This window comes from Motacilla alba, chromosome 7 (assembly GCF_015832195.1).
Source record: "Motacilla alba alba isolate MOTALB_02 chromosome 7, Motacilla_alba_V1.0_pri, whole genome shotgun sequence".
NCBI lineage: Eukaryota > Metazoa > Chordata > Aves > Passeriformes > Motacillidae > Motacilla > Motacilla alba.
The window spans coordinates 26,155,485-26,172,926 of record NC_052022.1 but is presented as its reverse complement, the minus strand read 5'-3'; the positions used below and the strand labels follow the sequence as shown (position 1 = coordinate 26,172,926).

At 39.6% G+C, this 17,442-nt stretch overlaps 1 protein-coding gene across 3 annotated transcripts in view; it reads right to left on the bottom strand.

Annotated features, from left to right (window-relative positions):
• Positions 1-237: 237 nt before the first annotated feature.
• CREB1 (cAMP responsive element binding protein 1) overlaps positions 238-17,442 on the bottom strand; it is a 40,106-nt gene continuing 22,901 nt past the window's right edge. For all 3 annotated transcript variants that reach the window (XM_038142275.1, XM_038142276.1, XM_038142274.1), the window contains 5 exons: positions 15,772-15,872; positions 12,862-13,004; positions 11,269-11,451; positions 9,671-9,821; positions 238-6,805 (listed from right to left, as the gene is read on the bottom strand). In XM_038142275.1, the coding sequence (XP_037998203.1) occupies positions 6,661-6,805; positions 9,671-9,821; positions 11,269-11,451; positions 12,862-13,004; positions 15,772-15,872 (723 nt within the window). In that variant the 3' untranslated portion in view covers positions 238-6,660. The remainder of the gene's footprint in view (positions 6,806-9,670; positions 9,822-11,268; positions 11,452-12,861; positions 13,005-15,771; positions 15,873-17,442) is intronic.

Sequence of the window (17,442 nt, the reverse complement as noted above, 5' to 3'; positions counted from 1 at the left end):
GGAGGAAGAGACACTTTGCTTTTCAGGACTTAACCTCTAACTAATCTAATTCAATTAAGATTAAAAAGAGCCTTCTCTTTGGGGAGAATACTTCATGAATACTTAGGGCAGGGCACAGATTGAGATGAGACCATAGACTGCTCAAAATACATCTTTTCCCATATTCTTCTAGCTGCCATTTGCCACTAAATTAAATTAGTGTAAATGGAACACCCTGCTCAAAAAAGAGACTTTGTAGAGTTTTTTAAAGCATGTTTATGTGACTGCACATAAATGTTTGTGTAAAAAGGGAGTTATGACAGTTTATACCACAAAGGTTACAGTAAGAAAAAGCACTTCTTTATGACAATAATTCACAAATTCACAAGAATCACTTTAATATACAAAGCAATTACTACCATTCTGAAACACAAAGCAGCTAATATGTACATAGTGTTAATAAAATGCATTATAACCCAGTACAATTCTTTTTAAACACAGAAAAAGCACAAAAAAAAAAAAAAAGAGAAAACACAACAGGGATGTTTATAGATTATTGGGGAGATGTAAAAAAGCCTTTATTTTCCCCCAATGATGGATTTTCATTTAGTCTTTTAACTTCCACAAGTATGTGGGAGTCAAGCTCAAATACCCTGTTCTGTGCTGACATGGTTTGGGTAAAGAATCAGAAATGCAGATGAGGTGAACATACTCTTTCCAGCTTACACTACAAAGGGAGAGTAATACCCTTGCTCTGGAAGCTTCCCTGAAAAACATTGTTTCAAAACATTTTCAAATTATAAATCCAGAGTAGAAACAACTAATTTCTGAAGTGAACAACCAATCTGTGGAAAAAAGTCTGTGGAGGGGCTGGCTGCCAACTAGCACCTCTTCTTGTCCTGTTCCCATCCCAAGAAGTCCATTATAAGCAGCACAGTTTCAAATCTCATAAAAAACTTGAAGCTGTAGAACGTTTTAAAATTAACGTTTTAATATAAATAAATGTAATTAAACACACAAAAAAAATGGAGTGGCACCTGGATAAAACACAACTTGTGGAAAGCACCCAAACCTCCTTAGTTCTTAAGAGTGGCCATTTCCAGATAAGCAACTGGCTCAAGGCCTGCCATCCCCATGCTCTCACTCAGCTATCCCCTAATTTAGAGGAATATGCAGCTGAGGCTGAGTGAACTGCTCGATTCCTGAGTGCAGTGAATGCTCAGCTTATGGAGTGTGCCAGCCATGGGTTATTCCAGCCTGCCCCTGGCCCTTTCCCTGCCAGCACACACCTCCCGAGGAGAGCTGACTGCTCCTGCCTCTCCTGCTGAAAGCAAGCCCTGAACTCGCCACGGAGCAAGTCACAAACCTGCACCTGCAGTGCCAGAAAGCAAACGGGTCACTCTTCCTTTTGTGCTATGCCAACTAGCCCAAGCACATCTCTCTGCAGGCCACAGCTTAAATACATTTTAAAAACACATTCCAAGGCAAAACACCTGAAATGCAAACCCTCTCTACACCACCTGGATCTGGTCCCTTTTCCTCAAAGATTCACACACTCAAGTCTATCTATCCACAGACCCTAACCTGCCGCAAGCACACAGAAGGTGGATTTCAGCACCCTCTCTTCACCAGTCTGGCTCCTTCCAGACCAACTGAGCTTCAGGATACATTTAGGCTTTTGTAAAATCAGTGTCTTTCACAACTAGCAAATTACACAGCTCAGAAAAACGAGTTCCCAGGCAGACGACAGAGAACCATCAATGTACTGTATGATTTTAAAACCTGCTCACAATGACAGACTTCAGGGTTAGAGTTCAATTATCATCATTCCTGCTAAAGAAAGGTGGTTGTGCTGTGCTTTTCTTTTCAAGCAAGGTGACACATTGTCAATGTACCTTTACTTCCTGGTGTCAAATTACTGGAAAGCCTTTTGATTTATTTTCTTGGAATGCAGCTTGTAAAATCTGCAGACAAATCTCCAATTAAGAAAAGGGGAATAAAGTGGCTGAAAAATAGTTCAGCTTTCCTTCCAAATTAACCTCCCTTTCCCACATGGGATCACTGAACTAGTTCTACTCTAAAAATAATTTCCCATCCATCCTCTACATACTGCTCCAGACACTACAAGCTTGATTCCTGCCCCTTCAGCTCTCCTGCCCTTGTGAAGCAATGCCTGCTGGGCACCAGGTGCTGATCTGCAAGTTCAATTAGCCAAGGAGTCAACTGCTGTGGAGGAGTGAATTGTGTGCAGGCAGCAGGATCACAACAATTATGCCAGAAATCTTCTCAAGCAAACCAAATTTACCTTAATGTTTTTTCCTCTGTGTTTTGTTTGTTGGTTTTTTTTTTTCTTTAAAAGTGCATATTTTAATTAAACAGTTACAAAGAACACAGTGTAACAAAAATAAATACATGACCTTTTGGTTGGATCATTGGCAAATGTTACATACTAACCAGGCTCCAGGGTAAAAAAATTACAATAAAAACAAGGTCTTACAAAATCAATTAAATCCTGCATGAACTGTCATAGATTTACAACCACTGATATCGAACTTGCTTTGATGGGTGGACTTGTCTTTAAACCACAAAAAGCACTGTCTGCCATAAATGAAAAAACAAAGTAAAAAAGCAGGTGCCAGTTTTCACTAACAGATGACTAGTTGCTGCTGCAGTTTACTGGAAGCCCAGATTTAAAAAAAGCAACCTGTGGTACAAATTTAGGTCAGAAACTATCAGGGCTGTTTTTCCTTATTAAATCTTTTTTTTTTTTTTTTTTTTTCCTGAGCCTCTTAATGATTCCAAACACCCCACCGATTTTCTGACCAATGTACCAGTACCAGAGAAGACAGTGATCTCCAATGCAAATGCCAACTCCAGGCTAGCCAGAACTACAGGTGTCTGAGCAGTCCTGACGAGCACATCAGGCTAAAATTGTGCTTTCGGATACAAGCAACGGTGCCAGCAACTCCCCAGTGCTGGTGAAATTGCTGCCTAAGGAAGAATGCATCACCACTACCTCAGGAGGAAAACAGAAGTCTTACCAGTGGTTCCTTTAGAAAACAACACCTTAACAACCTTTCCAAATGTTTTGCCTTTGATATATAGCTGCCAAAGAGAAAAAGCACAGAAGTGAATTACTCTGGGTGGTGGTGGTTGTAAAACAACTGTTTACGTAAGTTCAAAAATCTTCATCAATAAAAAACAAACTTCACAAAAGCCATGAAAGATGAAATAAAATTCTTGAAAATGGGTAACTGAGAGACAGCACAAAACAAATCAGTAATTGAAAGCTAGAATAATGCAGCCCAGAGCTACTGGGGTGAGGGGAAGCTTTCACACGCACGCACACACACACCCACACACACCCAGACACACAGAAAAGTAAAAATTCTTTTTCTGACCTCCATATACTATAATACTCAGCATTCCTGACTTAAAAGCTCTCAGAGCTGTAGATTATATACTGTGTGTATATATATATATGTACATATATTATACATATGTATTTTCCAAGAATATCTAAATTAAAAGAGCACCTTTGACAATATCTTAACTGCCTGATTGGTGCTGTTGTTTTGCAAAATAATGACATTACAAAAATTATATTTCAAACCAATTCTTGTTTATTATGAACATAACGGATCTAGCCCTTTCTAACCCTCTCTTCAGGTAAAAGAGTCTATCAGTTCTGGAAAACTCACAACCGTGAGATATAAAACTCATCCTCCCTCCCCCTTGTCAGCATAATTTCCATCCTACTTCCAAATGGCCTTAGTTTATAGAAGCTTATCACCCCAACCTCACTTCTCGGTAAATAACATAGGAATGGATTCCCGTGTCATATTCTTTCCCTTTTTGGGTCAATATGAATAGTAAAGCATGTATGGGTAGCCTAGCCAGCCCTGTACTTGGTCTAATACTTTTTTTACTAGTGTAATCTATAATTTTCATTAAATAAATTTGTGTCCCATAATCCTCAGTGCAGCATAAATAAAAATAAAGATCCTTGCAGACCCCTATGTACTTTGAATTACATTTCTTTTCTTAGTGGAACTTTATTTGCTAATGAAGTCTAGGCTAAAACCACTACAGGCCACTTGCAGACCACACACAAACGGGTAACACAGTTCTCCTCTCACTGTCACACAGATTTGCACAAACTGTGTCTTAGGAGAACCCCACCTGGGCACTGCTTTAGGCTCCCATGCCCATTCAGCGCCCAGGCTTTGTGCCCGGTGATTGTCAGCAAGCTCTGGACAGTGTTCATTACCCACCAGACACAGCTCTCAGAGCCCAGCTTGCCTTGCTCAGGTTCACTGCAAAACCTCACGTTTTTTGCAAACAGATGTTCTACAAAAGAAACAGCCTTAATGTGGGCATATACAGCCTTTTCTGTGTTTCTCAAAGCTGGAGGAACCATTCCTCCAGCACTGCAAATGAGGCCACTACGAGCTACATGCTTTACAAGAATGACTCCTGTATCATCAACATTTCTACTTCAGTACTCGTTCTGGAAAATGAAACCGTTTTATGTATTTGTATTCGCTGATTTTAAGAATCAGAGACTTTATAAAAGCACTGCTGAGAACTTAGGGTCTTCTTTAAATTTGCACTGCTAAAATAATAGATTCATCTCCCATTAAATAAAAACACAAAAAACAACTCTCTATGGCAGATAAAAATAGACCATTTATAAACACCCACAAAACTTGTGAAAGTGAATTATTTCATATTTCTGATGCTTATGTTCTTTTCTTGAAATACAAATGTAATTTGAAATTCTTGATAACTCTAGATGTAACAATAATGCTGTAAGTTTAACCCTGCTCCTTTTAAATTAAGTCTCTTGGAAACTGAATGCCCCCTCAAATGAGAAATCTAGAACTTTTAATACTGCTTAGGTGTTTGAGACTCAACTGCACAGTCTTCCAAGTATTTTCCTTATAACATCACACTGATGGTATAACCTTTTAGAAGCCTGTGTGTGAAATTTATCCTTAAAAGATACAGAATGAACGGGAAAAAATATTAGCTAATACTCTGCTAGGCAAGGCATTAGTATAGACCAGAGCCTTATCCATACGTTTCTATACATAACAGTTTGACCAGAAGCCCAAAGTAAACTTACTCCATCGAATGACCCGAGTTAACACAGTGAGAGACTGGCTCCAGAGGGCCAGTACACAAACCGCACATGATTCTTTTGGACACATGCTTTTTGACAACTTCTTGATGTTCTTTTTTGGTTCTTTTTGAGCATGATTCTTTTGAAGTCCTAATGCTTAGTACAGAGGGGTTTTTTTTAAATATGAACTACCTTTTTTAACACCATAAATCTGGGAAAGACCACAGTTCCTCAGTGCACAGAAAAAAACCTGATCTTGCAAACATCTGAGGCACGTAAGTAATTTTAGTTGCAGAACAGATTACTCAGTAAATCTGACCCTTTCCATCAAAAAATATCCCAAATAAATTAAGAGTTTAGCTCATCTGGCCAGGTTCAAATAATCAGTATTTTCCCTTTCAAAGCAGGAGTTGGAATATTTGTGTTTGAAGTCCTCTTTAATATTTGAGGTTGTCCTAGTAGTTGTTATACTGAAACTTCATTTATGTATAGAAGGCAGCCTCAAAGTTCAAAAAATAATTTAGCAAACCAGGCTGATATTTCTGTTGAGTACAATAATTTCCATTGCATAAGACAGTAGTAGGGAAATAAAAACAACCTCATTGCTTGAGAGGACTTGGGACACAGACAATATTGTCTTCAGAGAGTACTTAAGTGGAGTTGGCTATGCTTCAACTGCTTAGTTGTTCTGCATACAAATAGGTAGTGCTTTACTGTGTTACCCCTGTTTACTATGTGACTGTTTACAGAACATCACAATTGCATCTTTTAAAAAAATTTTCTTTCCCAACCTATATCCTATGAAGTCGGTGTCTGTTTTCTGTGCATTCAGAATGCTGAATGCACTTGCACACATAAGCTAGGAGAATCAACAACTGACCAGTGAAGCTCGTTTCAATGCTTTTGTTTCTGAAGTATGGAGAAGCTTTTACTAGTCTAGGAGGGCTTGATGCAGGTTGCAAATCAAACGCCCTCCTGGGCTAGTTTGAAGAAGGTCTGTTATCTCCACACCAAGAAGGTGACAGTGAAGCGCCCTTCGTCCGGCGTGCTGCTCAGCTGTGTACTCGCACAGCTTGGCACGAACGAGTGAAACCAATGTGGCAACCACTGCTTCTCCATTGTACCATGCACGCTCCACCTATGTGGCCCGCCGTTCTCTGGACCAAGAGGCTGGGGTGGCTCTGTCTCTAAGGCAATGGAAAGAGCTCAGCACAAATTCTTGACATCTTTACAAAAGGACCCTCCCCACAGTAACTTCCCAAGCGACCATTGTTACTCCTTGAAGAGGTTCGGGAGATGAGAGAGAAGCCTGTTCTTCTTCTTCACGCTGAGACTGATGATGAAATTCATCTTGTAAGGGGAGAAGTGGAGGCAAGTACTTGAACATTCACAGTTTGATGCAAAGCACAGATGAAGTATATTCTGTAATTGCTTCAGGCAGTTTTGCGCATAGAAAAAAAGAAATGTTTAGAAAATAAAAAGTTTACTTTGTCTTTCTGGGTATAGCCAGAACCAGTCTCTATCCCACCTGGACAAGTGAAAATGAGAATCCAAAATTAATCTGATTTGTGGCAGTAAAGGTCCTTAAGTGCTTTCAACTCCTCAATCAGTGTCTTGTTTTGGTTTTCAAGCACAGCCACTCGATTTTCTAGACATTTCACATACTCCTTTTTCTTCCTGCGACATTCACGTGCTGCCTCTCTGCAAAGAAAAAAGGCCATTCAAATCCAGAACAATCATTTGCAGACATGGGCCACCTAACTGCTTTCAGGCAAACCTTTACTAGTACTGCCATTTTCAGAATATGGAGGTATTGCTAAGAAATGCAAGTGAGGAAAAACCACTGAGTTCATAACAACTGCTCCTCTCAAATCACACACACTCAAGATCCACATATCATTTCAACATACAGATCCCAGTAAGGCAGCACCAGTACATTTTTTTTTTTGTGAGCAAAGGATCCTAATCACTGATAAAATTTTGCTTGCAGGATTCACATTGGAGCCTTTACGCTGAGTAAAATGCTGCTGCAATAATTTGACTTTATTATAATCTATTATTATTTTTACAGTCTTTAACTTTTCCCTTTGCTATAGTCCAACAAGATGATCAACTGGTGTAAAAAAGTGCTGTATTTAGAGCTTCATGTATTTGCTCTTGAGCAATGCTTTTATTTTAATAATGATGTCTGCATCACTGCAATGATGCTATTAATGACTCAAATAAAAATTAAAAAAAACCCAAACACGTAATTCTTTAGTCCCTGTCAGCTATGCCAAAACCAGACCTCAAGATAGTCAAACTTCTAAGTCTTGCTTGTAAAGAGTGAGCTGCCTGTAGGCAACTTGGTAACATACCAAGAGCATCAGTGAAAAAATTAATACCAGAAGGTATTAATGTGCTGCTGAGCATCCTGAAGGCAGGAGCACCAAGGCAGGAACTACCCTGCACAGCAATATAACGGCACCAAGGTGCAAAGTAAGCACAAGGCTAAATGCCACGGGCAGATGGGAGCCCAGGCAGAGGGCTCTCCTCCTGCAGTGCCTCTTGGCCAAGCAGCACTTTGCAGACACAGGGAAATAAACACTTACTTGCCCTGAACCTTTAGGTGCAAAACAGAACAGCTTCAAAAATAAGAGTCTGTGTGCCTCTTCATTGCAAACACTACACAGACTGGTGAGACAGTCAGTGTTCTGGGAAATGAGAGGACAAATCAGAACCCAGTTCCTCCCTTTATTAGATAAATAGGAGCTGTAAAAACAGAATGCATTCCAGGACCTAACTGATAAGAAGCCTCTAAAGTAATTTCTGAAATTCAGCTCCACAAATGAGAGAGGATGAAGAAACCATAGCCTGTAAGCCCTGAAAGGACTCAGGTATCTATTTGTCACTCCCAGAAATACAATTTCACATGCCTGCAGTGCTTCAGTAAACCACGTGTAACATGTGGAATTTAAGTAATTTTGGGCTGTTACCAAAAGATTAAGTACTAGGGGATCAGGAAGTGCCTCCCAGTGCAAACTACTAACAAATCTCCTTGGGTGACAACATTTTCTTTCTGTGATTTTTTCCCCTTTAGGCTGTGTATATTAAGCCACCTCAAGTCTGTGTGTGCTGATTTATGAACAGCCAGAATTTTACTGAATTACAACAGAGCTTTAAAAATGTCAAATTTATACAGAAAATTTGCACAATAATATCTATGAATATTTACACTATAATCCTCCAGTAAGTACCACCTTACCATCTGCCTCTCTATCCTTTTTCCCCACTTTGCTATGGAGCTTAGATTTGCAAATATCTATTAAGCAGACAGGCTAAAAGCACCACATGCAACATGATACTGTTGCAAAAGCTGTCAGTTTAACTCAAGTGGGGTAATTCCCTGTTGTTTTTCTTGGTTTTCACAAACACAAAAGCTTTCTTTTACTGGAATAAGACTGATGACTAAATGAGGGTATTCTGTAATTCTAATTAATTTTTTTTCAAATGCAGAGCCTGAAAGAGTGATATCCACTATTCACTGGTATGAGAAAACTATATAAAACATTCTGTACATTCTGACATTCTGTACAAAAACCTTTTTAAAAGTGACCTCTCCTGTTCAGCATTATTTATTTCATTAAAAGCCCCTTGTATAAGCACTGGTTCTGCTCAAATAAGTTTCCATTATGTTCACAGCACAGCAACCTACAGAAGGATACATGAACCTGCACAACATCAGATTTTTCAGACTGACATATGAAGTAAACAAGGTTTTCAGGGGGCTTCCCCTGCTCAGAAGGGCGGGAAGCACTGGGTTCTCAGTGTCACAGGGGAACACACAGGCTCCAATCTGTGGCCTGTGGGTAAGAGTTCAAGCTTGGTGTGATGGGCCAGTTCAGGCCCACCCCTTCCCACTCCCACAGCAACAGGGAGTTGCTCAGCTTCTCCCTACAGCTCTCTTCCTTTGCTATTTCCACCCACCCCCACCACTAAGCTCAGCTGTTCCTTCTCACACACTGGATCCTACAGGATCAAGTCTTTACCTTTCTTTTAGCCCCTCTGCTGCCACTAGTGGCTCCACAGGACGTCAATCAAAAGGAATAGCTGCTCATTTAGCCTTTGCTTGAGCTTTTCAGCCCCCAGAGGAGAAAACCCAAAGCGGCTAAAAGAACAAGTGAGACAGTCTCACAAGGAGCACACGTGGGCCAGCAGCAAGGCTAAGGGAGAGAATCCAGCAAAGTAAACCACATGAATGTAGTAACTAAAAAAAAAGCAACTCATCTTGGTGTTTGCAGAGAACAGATCTGCAGTCATACAAGTATCTCACCCATTACTTTTCTCCTTACTGCAACAACCAAATTCACACACCTCACAGAATTAGTCTGACACTTTACTTGAGGTTTCACAGTCGGAACACACAGCATTAGTAGATGTGCATTTCTGCTTTGCATCTTTAAATAAAGGCAAATGCTTCATAAAGCATTTCATAACACGGCTAAGGAGGATCAGCACTCTTAGCACTCGACACTCTAGGCCAATGCAGAGCTCAGTGGGCAATAGCAGCGGTGTGAATGTACGTGCCTGTTCTTCATCAGACGCACTTCCCTCTTGCGCGCAGCCTCCTCTGCCGGCTGGGTGGGGAGCGCTGGGGAGGACGCCATGACTACTCCTGGTGCAATGGTGCTGGTCGGGGCCGTGCGGATCTGGTAGGTCTGCACGTCTCCTGAGGCAGCTGCAGGGACACATGGGAATGTGACATCAGTGTGGTGACGGCGCTGTCACACGCGCTGTGGAAAGCGCCTACTCATCTCTCTAACCCGTCATCTCCCTAACACAGTCACCTCTGTGACCCAGCCATCTCTCTAAGCGTGCAGCCCGGGCCACAGCTCAGGAGGGATGACCATCATCTGGGTCATCACTGCCACCTCAGGCTCAGTTTATTCATATATGCAAGGTTTTGGGCATTCCTGCTGAAGAAGTCTTCACTTGTGCTTGGTAACTTAATTTGTCTGGCAGTATAGCTATGCTTCTTTCTCCCTTATTATGTTTCTTCATACTGCTCTGTTTTTTGGGCAATTCTAGCATTTCTAGAGAAGGATGGGGTCACTATTTCTAGCTATGCTCCAAATGTCTGTCTGGAAAAAGAGGAACTGCATGTGTAAGTATCTAACATAGAAAAAAAGGTGTAAAAATGTAGCATTTACTCCCACAAGAGATGGACAGTGCTCTATTGCTTCTCTAGAATGAGTAAGGTCTTGGCTTTCTTTTACTTTAATAATTTTAATCTTAGGAGTGTGTTAATTTTGCCTGAGCTCATAAAAAAACCACAATACCACCTAAAGAATACCACCTAAAGAAATCATATGTCCTTAAGAACACAAAACCCCAAAGATCAATGCAACAACAGTACTTTTCTCTGCTATGCATTTTTACTGATGCCTGGTAAACTCTTCCTGGATAACTTTCAAATCAAATACTTTATAGTCACAGAAGCAGGGGTACACTTTTTTATTTTCAATAAAAATTTTGTAATACTCCTAAATTTTTAATAAACCAAAGTATGTATTCTGATTCAATAGGTCCCCACAACTTACTCTAAGCAAAAGTAGCTCTGCCAAGTTGAGGGCTAGACCAAACAATCACTTAAGGCACTCTCCTAAATTGTTCTATGATTCCAAGACTCACTGATTGAGTCACTCACTCACTGACTAGTTACAAAAATCACAGTAGGAAGAAATTACGAGTTTCAATTGAAAAAAGGGAAAAATTACTAATAAATGAAAGTGTCCCTTTAGAAAGAATCAAACATCCTTCCCTCCTGTCTTTAATGCTTGCTTGAAATTTCCTATTGTTGCACATATGGGAGAACTCACAACTCTGAAGTGGTATAAGTTTTTGCAGAACATATAAAAAAATTGTGTGGACAAAATGCAGGAAATACAGCATGGAAAAGCAAAAATAAATATATTAAACCTCAAATATCCAGTTTTAGCAATCTAAAGGGAAAGGCTTCAAAAAATATGACAAATAGCTTTGTCCAGAATTTCAGTAATTTTGTGGACTTATCTGTGCCAAAGCTCTTAATTCTGTTTCCAGACACATTTTAAGGAGTCACGTTGGCAACTCATATCTGCATAGAGAAAATGTTACACAGAATGAGTGGCTGTGAAGTTTCTCACCTTGTACAACAACTTGGTTGCTGGGTACAAGTATCTGCTGTCCGTCTGTGGTTTGTGCATATTGTAAAATGGTGGTGCCAGGTTGGGTTGCAGCTGCATTGGTCATTGTCAACGTCTGGAGACCTTGTACTCCATCTGTGCCATTGTTAGACAACTGTATTGCTCCTCCTTGGGTGATGGCAACTGCAGACAAAAAAATCAACCCAGCATTTAAGACACTAATTCAGTCATTAACTTACAGTATTAAACCTAGGTATGGAAGAATACTGATCTAAGCTAAATCCTTTGAACCCTTGACACATGGCTTCAATGTACACGAAAGAAATCATCCTTTGAAAGTTAAGTTTTCAAATGTTTGTGAGGGCCAAAACCCACAGCTAAAATACAAATTAGTTTCTCTAATAAAACAGAATAACATGGAAGAGCCACAATCCACCTCCAGGGAATACTTTTTAATTTGTTATGATTTTCTTCTTAGTTGGTTTAGGTATTTTTCTCAGTCCTTAGTTTTTCTTCTGAACTGAAATTCCTCTAATCTTCTGTGCTTTATGCCCTTCAGTCTCCTCTGCTGCTAGTGCTATCCATCTTGTGTCCCACTTTTTTTCTTGATTTGGCTTCTTTTTTCCTTCTGATTGTGTCCCCCCTTCTCTACAACTTCCTCAGACCCTTACTAGCTGTTTTATCATTCATAAAGGTACAGTTTGGTTCAGGCAGTCTTAACTTTGCTGTTTTTTTCCTTTCTTTCCCTCAATCCTGTCATGCAGGTATACCAGGACATCACCCCTTTTGTGACTCACAGAATTCCACCGTGTTCCTACATACAGACACACCAAAATCTCAAGTGTCTGCACATGCAGTCACTGTACAGTTATAACAGGAATCAGAATGAACCACATCCATTTCGATAAAATTGAGCAGGGTACAAAGCAAACGGGTTAAGGAGTAAACAGAGATACGAAATTTGAAAGCGATTTTAAGAGACAGATGTAAACAAGTAGTTATTTCTCCCTTTTGTATGTGTTGTATACATCTCCTACTGTATGGATAGTGTGAGACAGCATGTGTCTTATCTTTAAAGCCATACCCTCAATCATTCTTCAAGTCAAAACACTGTACCTATAAAATCTAACACAGAAAACTCAGAAACATATACTTATGACATATATTAAGGTTGTCAACAACCTTATTCTTTCAGGACTTTCTAAAAATGTAATCGCAGACCGTAATGGTTTTTTTTCTAATGATGAGGTTACAGCTTTGTAAACAAGTGTTAATGATCTGCCAAGAAAAAAAAGAAACTTCTGAATTCCCTCATCTAGTTCCTGAAGTGAAGAAGTTTATAATAGCATTATGGCTAGCTCCTGTTTTGCCTCAGGATGCATTAGCTGCACCAAGTGGCAAGCAGAATGTTAATCAAGCCTTTCAAACACTTACAATAGAAATGTGTTCAAAAGGCCTGGTTAACAGTCAAACTAAAGTAATCTTTTTTTCACCTCCTGCTTTGTCCTAGTCCAAACAACAGTTACAGAAATAATAGTTCTCCATCTTCTCATCCCCACTTACTAGCACCACTGAGAAATTCAGACTACATACTGTACTGCCCACTGCTGGTTTGGTAAATGGGAGTTGGCACCGTAACAGTGGCGATGGCAGGTGCTGCTGTTTCCTCTTCAGACTTTTCTTCTTCGATCCTTGGCACTCCTGGGGCGTCTGAGGACAAGTCATTCAAAATTTTTCTGGCAAAGACAGTGTGGTGTAGAGATTTTAATAAAAATTGGGGACGAAAAATAGTCTATCTGATACACAATGCTGGGGAAAACTGAAGTGCAGCAAGCCAGCAAGGAAAATATGAGTGGAGAATGAAAACCACACACTATCTTCAAACTCTTACTGTTCAAAACGCCAAGCACTGATGGGCAAGGGAGCCAGCACAGAACAGCTGTGCTTGTCAAAACCCATGATACACATATTACAAGCTTCCCTTTTTCTTCAGAACATGTTTCTCTCATCCATTTTTATTTGTTTCCTGTTTTAGCCATATAAATATTTGGGAAAAAAAAAGTCAGAACCTGTCTCCTCACTTACACTGGGGAACTGCTCCATTTCAAAGACTATAAACACCTCAGCCAGAGAGCTGAGAACCAAGGGAGTTAGCAGGAATGCTTGCAGAGAGCCAGCAGTTCATAATTTAACACCTGCCCGGGAGACAATACCCAGTGTTTGACAACAGTCTCGCAGTTATGTTACACCTGCCCTGCCTGAGAAAGTTCATGGATAAAGGAAAGAACAGATTGTTTCATTATTTCCATGAGCTAAATATCCTAAGTCAAAACTTCTAAAACATTGCTGCTGAACATGACTGTAGACTGACCACAGCAGTCACTGCAAATTGCATCACTGAGATCAAACACTGTCCTTCCTCAGAGGACTGTTAAGCCCTTCTCATTGCTGGCATATTCTATTGTGTCACAGCAAGGTGCAGTAAATGCCCTTAGGTAAAGGGCAATAATTTTTGTCATTCTCCTCCTCTGTTTTCCAGTGGACTGGCAAATGAACTCAGTGGCAGAGCAAAAGCAGCTGTATACCCCAAGTTCCAAGACAAGACTATTTTCTTAGACAAGCCTCTTAAGGCTGTAGGAGCCAGAAGACCTGTATGAAGCTGTCTGGGGAGAGCAGTCATTCTGCTTAGCAGCTTGACAAACAGAGCTTTGCTGTTGCTGCTTTGACTTTGTGCATGCAAGAAACCCCAGCACTGGACAACACTGTATGAAGAACCACTTGGACAAATAAAAAAATTCCCATCCAAAGAGTTTGCAATCTAGGTGATAGATCAGAAACTAGCAAATGAAACAGATGAAAAAATATGGAGAGAGCTGGGATGATGAAGAACAAAATCCAAGGAGATTTAAAAAATCACTTTTTAACCTCACGTCATTAGGACATCGTGGTTAAAACCTACCTTTGCCATCATAAAAATGGATTTAAGGTAAAGGATAAGGTGGCAGCTTTACAAATACAGGAGCTATGAACTGATGGAATACATGATGTACTTGAGTAGCAGAATCACAGAGGAGTTTTTGTGGAAGAGGTATAGCTTTCAATTCTGTGAACATATCTGCACTTCTCTTGTTTCTGGGGCCAGTTACAGCAGGTTGAGTAATGCCAGCTGGGAAGTCACTAAAGGCAGCAGTGGTCTGGCTCAGCCTTTCTGACCTAACCAACACCAGCTTGGAGTCTGAGCTGCATATACAAGGTTTACAGCTAACAAATGTTGCTGTGTCACCACAATCTGGTTTGAAGACAGAGGCTGTGTTGTGGCACCAGTGCATGCAGAAGAGTCCATCTCAATGAGAAGTCAGCATGCACAAGCACCCTGTTCTCAGTTTTGCTGCTTGTTTACTTAGCTCTGTTTTCTCACCATATACAGCCACTCTTCCATATATAGTAAAATCAAGTGTCTTACTGCAGAAGCAGACTGAAGGGAATCTGTGGCAGCCTTGAAGTTAACTCTGCTCCTCACAAATAAAAATATTTTTTCCACATCTATTATGGCTAGCTAGGGATCTCCAGCAATGATTTTCACTATCTTTGGCAGAACAGCCTTGAAGGCTGCTGGACAAGGCAGACAATCTCCCAAATGCTAAAGTACCATGGTTGAGATATGCTCAGGTCTACAGCCCAGCTTCTATTCCAAGGCTATGCTCATAAAGAAAAAAGAGCATCTGAATTTACTAAAGGAGCAGGAACTCACAGGTCATTTAAAACCTACTGAACCCCAGAGCTGTTCCTTAATGCTATTTAGCGTATTTTAAGAATGAAAGTGGGATTTAATACAGACACAAAAAGCTGTACAAAGGCTTAACTAATAAAGTAACATGACACACCCGGTGAAGCAGAACCTCAGCTGGTTTTGCCAGAGGTATTTGCCATGAGAAAGAGACACTAGATACCTTTCACTGTATTCAACTCACATACTGACTTAACTTTAAACACAAACTATTTTGCTCAAGCAGAAATTCTCTCTGAGCTATGGAACATCACAGCTTCCTTAAGTCTCATGGGAGAAAGGAATTAAATTTGATTGCTGCTACCATTTCAGCAATAATGAAAACCAGTAGAGTTCATTTTTTTTTGCAGACTACAGATTACACAGAAGTCCCTTTTCGCAAAGCTTCAGTGTATTTTGTATATTAAGTATTCATTAAAGCTATTTCTAAGGCATCTATCACAATGATACCTCAATTTTCTGAAATGTGGCAATTAGCATATTCTCAGCTCACTTCTGTCTTAATTGAGTGTAACTGCTGAGGTTCTTCCTTTTCCTGCTCATCTCTTTGCATCCTATTCCATGGACATATTCCATATTCCAATTGCAAGACATGAGAGAAGAGAGATTTCAGTTAAATGGTAAATCTAAAAATAATAAAAAAACAATCCCACTGTCTGTATCTCCACGTGAACACACCCATCCATCAAGAAATGCTTTTGTTTTAACCTCCATACCTGTAGGAGGGTCGTCTGGACAGAATTTCTCTTCGTTTCTGTGAGTCTGTGACACTGTCTACTGATTCCTGTGAATCTTCACTTTCTGCTATAGTGGAGATCTGTAAAAAAGAACAGCAATCAAATTTAACAAGACACTTCCACTGCCTGCATTTCAAGGAAATGCTGACATCCTGTGAAAAACACCACAATGCAAGAGCTCTATCTAGACAATGAACAGAAAGATACTGCTTAGTAACAAATGCAGCAAAGAATGACCACAGTCAGTGATCTACCCATCAGAATGTTCTTTACAGTTTAAATACTCCAATAAGAAAACCTAAACATTAATACCATACGGTTTTTGCCTTCCATGATGTTTTGTTCTCATCTATTGCAAGGAAACAAAGATTTTTTTTTTTTAGTAAAATTTAGGGAGAAAATAAGTAAACAAAATTAAGGTAGCAGAAACGTTTGGAAACAAAGAATATAATAGTGAAAAAACATCAATTTATAAATAATGAGGTTGATATGTTAAAGAGAGACTGCCTTTTATGGGGGAAATTGCCAGGAAAACTTCATACGTGAAGATATTAAAAAATAACAGAGCTGCAATTCTGAATATCCATGCTAAAAAAGCAGAATGTTTATGCAGGAAAGCTAAAATAAAAATTATATTAAAGTAATTTCGATAATTTTAAATTCGAAATGTGCTTGACAAAATATATAAAAGCTAATGATGCTTATGTGAGAAACAGAGCTCACATCCTGACAATTTATGCACCGTAGAGAAGATTCTTAAAGGCGCAAACATCTTGCTGGCACCCACATCTCTCACAATTGTCAGATAGAGGGCCGGAATAAGTCCAAGCCTGACTGTGAAGTACTGGGCTCTGAATATCAAAACACAATGGATCTGCATTGAACCAGGTGAATTCCAAGAATGGCTTCATTGTCAGCTTCTTATCTTCTACCTCCGGGTAGCAACTTGTGCACTTATCTCAAAACTGCTCCCCTCTGATAGATTAAAACTCTAAACTTTTCACTACAATGGCTGAGGACAGTAGAGCCTGCCACAAACTCAGCACTGAAGCTGAGAAGGAAAAAAATAAAGATTATTATCAGAATGGTCTAGTTTTAAATTACACATACTTTATTTTTAAAAATAATACCCGGTTGAATGTCATCATCAAAAAGTCACAATACCTACTTTTTGAAATGAATCATTTTTTGAGCCAATTGTTCTAACAGCAAATGAATAATATACACTCCTTGTCCTGTGGTGTAGCTGCTGTACACCAAAGAATTTCTGCATTCAGTAACACTGAACTTCAAGTGGATAAAAAGCAAGTTAGAAGTTGTAAAGATTTCAGACTACTTGTCTCCTATCTTCAGGCTACCTCACCATATTGCATTACCTGTCTTGCGTCACAGAAGAGAAAATGCTAAGGCTTCACAAAGCACACAACACTCAACCTGCACATTTTAAAACCATTTCTATGTAAGGATGGATAGATTTATTTTAAGAACCAGTGACATACAGAGACCTATACTGTAAACCAAGGCAAGTATTTCTTACTGAGCAAAGACTCTAATTCTAGGATACTGGTCTCATTAATTATGAAAATTACAATATTAAAAAAAATCATCTTTTTGTTCACTTGAGAATAGTATGAATTCTTACTCAATAAA